We start from the raw sequence: 7,136 nt of genomic DNA on the forward strand, positions 1-7,136 counted from the left end.
ATTCCCCCCCCCTGGTGGTTCAGGTGTCAGGGGAGCACATGAGTTCAAGGCTCACTGCAGGTTGTTCCTACTTATACATATCATTGTTTAGCATCAGTGAGAAACTGTTCCAACTCTAGTGCTGAATTGCTTCTTGACACCTTTCCAAAAGTGCCCTTCTTTCCTGAAGTCATAGGAGGGGGCCTTTCTACGTGCAGAGAAAGGCACAGTGTGATTGCTCCTGGCTCTGTGCGGGGAGAAAGGACAGTCTCTCTCAGCAGCAGAGATAGGCAGCCTTTCTCTAGCACTGTAAGAGGAATGCCCACCTGTTATCTCCATTCAGTGATTGGAGGTAACAGTAAGATTTCTTCTCTCAATGGTAGAGAGAGGCTGCCTTTCTGTTATGGTGGAATCCCTGGTCTTGTCTTTTCAATCATCAGAGATAACAGCAGGTTTCCTGTCCTAGCACTGGGAGAAGGAGAAAAGCTCAGGACAAAACCACTGTAGCCTGGATTTGTCCCATGAGCCGAATTCTCATCCTTAGTTTAGCCTGATGTGCAAATGCAGCCATTGTATATTCTAGCAAGTGAAAAAATGCCATTATATTTTCCCTTGATTTTATATTATATTACTAAATAATGTAAAGCAGAACTTCTGATGTACCTTGTGGTCTCATTCTTCATTGAAATATTAATGTTTTAAAGTTACTTACATATTGGAATAACTTTCATTAAGAATTGTGGATTTTTCTATGTAAAATTATGGAGACCCTCACTTTTTTCTTTTCTTCCTTGTACTGGAATTTGGCAGCCGTGTTTAGCATGCTTCATGTCTTACTAGATGTTGAATCATGTGTCTACTTCCATTTCACTATTAACATTTATGAATCTCTCTCTCTCTCTCTCTCTCTCTGTTTCAGATATGAGAAAATACTACCGAAAGACAGACAGCTTTCATACACAGCCAACCAGTTCTATTTGGAAGCTGCCGCAAAGTATTTGCGTGCAAACAGGATCAGCGAAATGATGGAGGTGCTCTCTCACCTCGACATTGAAGACCAGCTTGTGTTCTTGAAAACGCACAAACACTTTTCTGAAGCAGCTGACCTATTGAAAAGGGAGGGCAGAAGTGAAGAAGCTGCAAAGCTGATGAAACAGCACGGCTTTGTGTTGGAAGCAGCAAAGCTCACTAACCAAATGGACTTCCGGGCATCATGTTTGCTTGCTGCCGCCCGCCTTAGTGTGGCAGGCTGTCATAAGCTGGAGAACTTAAGGGACATCTTGGAAGAAGCCTTAGAATTGTGTGAGCAACAAAAGCAAAAGTCTGGTAGTGCAGAGGCAACCTATTTCATGGGTATTCTAGAGAAAGACTTCCATACGTTGACAAAGGCCTTCCATATGTTTTTTCATGTGAATCACTATGCTGGTGCTGTGGAAGCTCTGTTTGAAGCAATTCAATGTGATGAGGAAAGTGAGGTCATCTTGAAATTAGCATCCCATGGCATTGAGGTGCTTCTGAAACTGGTCAAAGCTTTCAAAAAAGCAGGCACTAATGCTGAGAGAGAAATGGTGAAGTCGTGTTTTGAATACTTTGGAATTGTGCCGGTAGATGGGAAACTTTGCCAGGTTTCCCAGAATGAGGCTGGATGCGTTCTAGAGTTTCTGCCTGAAAATTTTCACCCAAGAGAGAAGAAAACAAGTGATCCGTTCATTGTCAGCCTGGAAGAAGTGAAAATTGCACTGAATAAGCATTTATTGAACAGACTGACTGCCGTTGCTCACCGTTTGCTTGAACTGAACTTCCCCAATATCTGTATGAAGTTCATTGTAGGCTTGAAATGTGAGGATGAAGCCTGTGAAGACTTCCATAGAGTCTTGGCATTCCATGAGATAAAATCTGTATTTCAGTGTAAAATGCACCTGGCTGCAATAAATGGGCTACTGTTAGAAGCCAAGCAATTGTTCCCAAAAGAAATGCTTCATGAGCCCAATGCTATTGATGAATTGTTGACAGTTGATAAGTATGCACTGTGCAAATCTCTTATAAATGTCATCTTTCCTAAACATTTTCATCTGAGAATGGTGTCCGAAAACTCAGGCGCATGCAAATACACCTTGAATCTTCATACCTGTGGTTTTAGAATATCTAATCCTAGCAGGACAGTGCTGAGGGAATACATCAGATCTGAGTTTAAAAACGAGACTGCCCAAAACAGAAGAGAATCTACTGATTTGTGGCTGAAGACGATGCAAGTCTTTGCCTTAACGTCTTGTTATCCTGAAGAGTTGGAGCGGTTCCTTTGCAGAGAAGAAGATGAATATAATAGAGAACTGAAGATGGTAGAAGAAAGGGGGAGAGGGAGACTCAAAGGTGTAGAGGGCAGATATGGCATGTTGATGCCCGACAAATACGCAGGAAATGCTGAAAGCACCCACTTGTGTTTCATTCGACTCATGCAGGATTCCATGGACCAGCTCTACGTTCACAGAAACGTTGAGCAGTGTAAATGGCTGTTTTACCGTTTCATGAACGTCTTGGTGAAGAAATGCATCGACCCTCTGATTCCAAGCATAGGAAACACAGTGACTTTGCTGGAGTTTCAGTTTATCCTGGGCTGTGCTGTCCTCATGCGCCTGTGCAAAAACATGACCCTGTGTCTTCCCAAGAGTTACATTGCTCTCCTCCACTACTGGGATTTTTTATTTACAAGGGGAGACCGACACAGAGAGGTCTGTTTAATTATACAAGAGTATAAGCCAGAAGACACAAAGCGAGCCATACAGGAATTTAAGTTTCATTTGAAGTATTTAGCTGACGTTCTGTGTAAATATGAAAAATTCAATGTACTCCTGGATGCTTTTGGTGACCCTGATTACATCATGTCAGGGGAAGCTGAGCGTACTGTGGTGCTTTGCTTAGTGATGTTAATAAATGCTGATCAGGTGCTTAATTGGAAATATAAAGTTATCTTAGCTGAGCATTTTCCTACCCTCAAGGAAAGCCTTATGGAAATGAAAAAGGGGTGCCCTTCCAAAGTGCCTGAAAGGTTGCTTAAGATCGTGGATTTGATGAGCGAGACCTCTGATGTTAAAGAAGTAGTTGAAGGCCTCAAGGAGCTACTGTTTTGCCGAGATGAAGAGTTTTTAGCTGACTGTTGTTGGAGGTGGGATCCTAAAGGATCATGGAGTTCAAGGCATGAGGATAACAAAGGTATCAGAGGGATCTATTACAGAGTTGCTGACTTGGACAGATTTGCATTCCTCAGCCAAGCAGACTATTTTGAAGAGCCAGAAACGGACCTGGAAAAAATGATCTATGTTGAAGAGAGAGAAGATCCATTAGCCAACATAGCCTCAATACGGCAGCAGAAGCAACAACAAAAAGCTTCTGCCAAGCGGAAATTGCGGTGCCTTTTCCTGTTTGTCCGCTGTTGTGTTAGATGGAAAAGTATTTCGTGTTCAAAACCAGAGTCTTCGGAAATGGCGTTGGGAGTCTTTAAAAGAGCAGATATTGACCAGACACAGTGTGACCTCTGTGGAGTCAAATTTCTTCAAAATCCTGCAAACTTCAGTCCTCGGACAGAACACTCTGAGAAAGAAACCACAGAAATGGCAACGCCAACAGAGACTGACTGGGAAGAGGGTGAAATCTTTGTTGCTGGTCAAACTTTTGAAAGTCATGTCAACCTGGATGAACATAAAAATAAGCATGCCTCTTACCAGAAATATGTTGAGTTTTTCAAAACCAAGGTGGAACCATTAATACATAAGGGGATGAATGTGGTGGAAAGGATTGTAGAGAATACCAGTATCAAAGGTCATTTGGCATCCAACGAGCAGTCTAATATAGAGGAAAGAAAAATTCAAGATGCTATTAAGAAGATTTCTGACACAGTGGAGGACATCTACAAGAGAAAAGCATGGGCAGATGGTAGGCCATTTTGATTGTTTCTATGTCTTTTATTTCAACAGTCATAGAACTTTTTTCTTTGCAACTAAGAAATCCAGGGAATTAAATGTGGGATTCATCAAATTGATATAGGGAATCTAAATGTTCTGGCAGCTACATGATGTGATTTTCAACAGCAGCCCACTCCTATAACAATGCTTGGATCAGGTTTTAGATCCAGTGCCTACAGCCCGGTTTTCTTGTAACAACTCATTACGGGCTATTTAACTCTATTAATTTTGGCCACGCAGTAGTGAGTGTGCTGCCTTCTGTGCGTTCGTCACTTCTGTTTTCTGAAACAAAACAGAAATGTCCTGTTCCTAGGTTGTTATGATTTCTAAACAGCATACTGGCTTGTTCAGGATTAAACAACCTAGAGTTTTAACCCAATAACAAACAATGGGTTAACACTATAGGTTCTTTAATCCTCAAAAAGCCAGAGTGTCATTTTCAAAGGACACAACAACAACCCAAGAGCAGGAAATTTCTGGGTTGTTTCAGAAAGTGGAAGCAGATGTGTGGGTAAGAATGGGTTGTTTGCTTGTGTGAACTAGGTTTTCCAGGTGTGTGTTTTTACATATGTAAGCAACCAACCATCGTGTCTATATATGCTGATTTTCCTTTTGAAACTAATTCAGTGATTCCGCCCCACAGGCCCTATGAATATTCATTGTTTTAACATCCTACTAAAACTATTTCCATAAGTGCTAAATATATTATCACACCTTACCACTGTAGTTCTAACTTGTTGCATCAATTTGTATTCTATTCTAGCTGAAGAAACCTTGTGCAAGTTGGCTAGCAATTTGAATTCTTATTTAGACAATGCTATAAACTGGCTGGAGAAAACAGAGTCCTACTTACTAAAGGAGGAAGGTATATTTTTCATAGATCCATGTAGAACAACTCATTGTATAATGTTACATCTGTTAAAATGGAAACCTTTATTATTTAGAGGTTAATTGTACTGTGGCTTTCCAGGAACAGTGATGTACTGTGTGTCAAGTTCATTAGTTACTTAGCATGAATCTTGCAAATAATAATAATAATTTCTTACCCGCCTCTCCCTCTAGAGCTTCTTTTGGGATGGAGACTTAATGGACCTAAGGAGAAGTCAATCAAGAGATCTGGCAGCTGCATATTCCTTAGGCTACCCTTCCTCAATCTGGTGCCCTCCAAATGTTTTGGACTTCCAACTCCCACCAGCCCCAGTCAGTATGGCCAATGGTTAAGAATGCTAGGAGTCATAGTCCAAAACATCTGGAGAGCACCAGTTGTTGAGGAAGGCTATCTTAGGCACTGTGAAGAGTTAAGACAGACACTATATTTGTGTAAAGACTCAGAAACCTTCCTGACAAGTTTAAAGTTGCATCTGCATGGAGACCTTGTTCCTGACTGAAGTGATATAATGAGCACAAGCTTCTTTTCTTCCCATTTTGGCATACTGATTACTGATGTTGAAAAAGATGGTCGGCATGATGTAAATCTAAACTAACCATTCTTTTACAATTGCAAATAACAATGCCAAAAACAGGGCTTTGTGACTCCAAAACAATCCCTATCACCAAGATGAGTCTAGTTAGTAAGCAGCCCTGCTGTGGACTTGGCACATAGTTGTGTTGATCTCTTATCAGCTTGAACAGTTTCTTCTCCTTCCTTTTTTTTTTTTTAAACTAGAGTTTGACCATGACAAAGACTTGGACAATGAAGTAAAAGGTGAAGAAGTAACCTTTGAGGAACTGCACCACAAAAAGCAGTCAAGAAAGAAGGGGAAAAAGAAAAGAAAATAAACGTTAAAGTGCTGGGATTTAATCTTTGATTTCAGCTGTATTTTATTTACATTGTAAAAACCTTACTCTTGAAGTCTAAAAATACGCACACACAGAAATTGTGAAGTGTACCAGCAAAGATTTTTCTCCCACAGGAATTTGGATAGAAGGACAGCTTATAGTCATGAGGGGTTGATTTTAAAAGTGTGTGGAGAAACTGAATTTTGGATATAATCAGCTCGTCAGCAGTGAAACAGTCCAGAACAGCCCATTTGCCAGAAAGTCCCAAGTCTCTGCTGGAAATGTTAAAGCAACTGGAAGGGAGCATCATTTGGTAGGAAAGGGATGCTTGGCTCTTTTTTTCTTGCTGCATTTGCTGCATTGTGAGGGAAACAGCCCCTCCATTTGTTCTTCTCAGATTACACCCTCTCTCTACTACTTTACAGATGTTTGACAGAGGTCCAGGTTTGTAGACCTCTGTCTCCATCAAATGTGTAGTTCCACCTTTAAAAACCAATGCAAAAGTAAATGGGAGGGGAGATAGACTCATCCTCTCCTTTATTTTTCACCTTCTTTACTTTAAATTCTCCACTTTTTAAGTAAACAAAAAACTACCAGCTGGACTAGAAACACCCACGGCAAGAAGTGGGATTTTCAAGTTTCATAAAACTGTAATATTTCAAGATGTTAAATGATCGCTTAAGCAAGTAAAATGCCACTGTGGATATGTGACACCCATGCCTAGTCCTTTCCCCCGAGTCTCTCAGAAACCGAATGGAGTCAATGATTGTGTTTATTTTTCTAATTTGTTTTGATATTAATTGTTCTTTACATAAGTCAAAATTATAATGTTTCTTCAAAGTGTCATTGTTTATATACATTTTTAAGTGGCAAATTTTTATACATTTCAGATTCCAAAAATAGATTGTGGCATTGCATTATTTTTAAAATAAAATAAAACCAATGTTGATGTTATAAACTGTACTTTGTTTCTTTTTCAATAACTGGCTTTAAAAGGAGCTTAGACAAATTCATAGAAAATAAGCTGTCAACGGGTAGTAGTCATGGTGGCTTTTTATTATTTTCAGTATCAAAGGCAGTATGCTTTTGAATAGCAGTTGCTGGGGAACACAACTGGAAAGGTGCTATTGTGCTCATGTCTTGCTTGTGGGTTCCCCACAGACAACTGGTTGACCATTATGGGAAGAAAATGCTGGACTAGAGAGGCCTTTGGTCTGATCTATCAGGGCTCTTTTTTTGTCTTAATCAAAAGATTTCACTGTTACAAGGGATCTTGGAGGTCCTTTAGTCCAACACTCTATTCCGTGGAGGAATCTGCAACTATAACATCCTTACCAGATGGCCATCAAATCTCTGGTTAAATACCTCCAGCAAAGGAGAGCCCACCATCTTCCGAGGCTGTCTGCTCCACTATCGAGC

The 7,136-nt window shown here is 40.4% G+C and overlaps 1 protein-coding gene across 2 annotated transcripts in view; it reads left to right on the forward strand.

Annotated features, from left to right (window-relative positions):
- TRANK1 (tetratricopeptide repeat and ankyrin repeat containing 1) overlaps positions 1–6,675 on the forward strand; it is a 58,841-nt gene extending 52,166 nt beyond the window's left edge. For both annotated transcript variants that reach the window (XM_063129983.1, XM_063129991.1), the window contains 3 exons: positions 899–3,909; positions 4,702–4,803; positions 5,605–6,675. In XM_063129983.1, the coding sequence (XP_062986053.1) occupies positions 899–3,909; positions 4,702–4,803; positions 5,605–5,717 (3,226 nt within the window). In that variant the 3' untranslated portion in view covers positions 5,718–6,675. The remainder of the gene's footprint in view (positions 1–898; positions 3,910–4,701; positions 4,804–5,604) is intronic.
- The last annotated feature ends 461 nt before the right edge of the window (positions 6,676–7,136 follow it).

The sequence above is a fragment of the Elgaria multicarinata genome, chromosome 1, assembly GCF_023053635.1.
Source record: "Elgaria multicarinata webbii isolate HBS135686 ecotype San Diego chromosome 1, rElgMul1.1.pri, whole genome shotgun sequence".
NCBI lineage: Eukaryota > Metazoa > Chordata > Lepidosauria > Squamata > Anguidae > Elgaria > Elgaria multicarinata.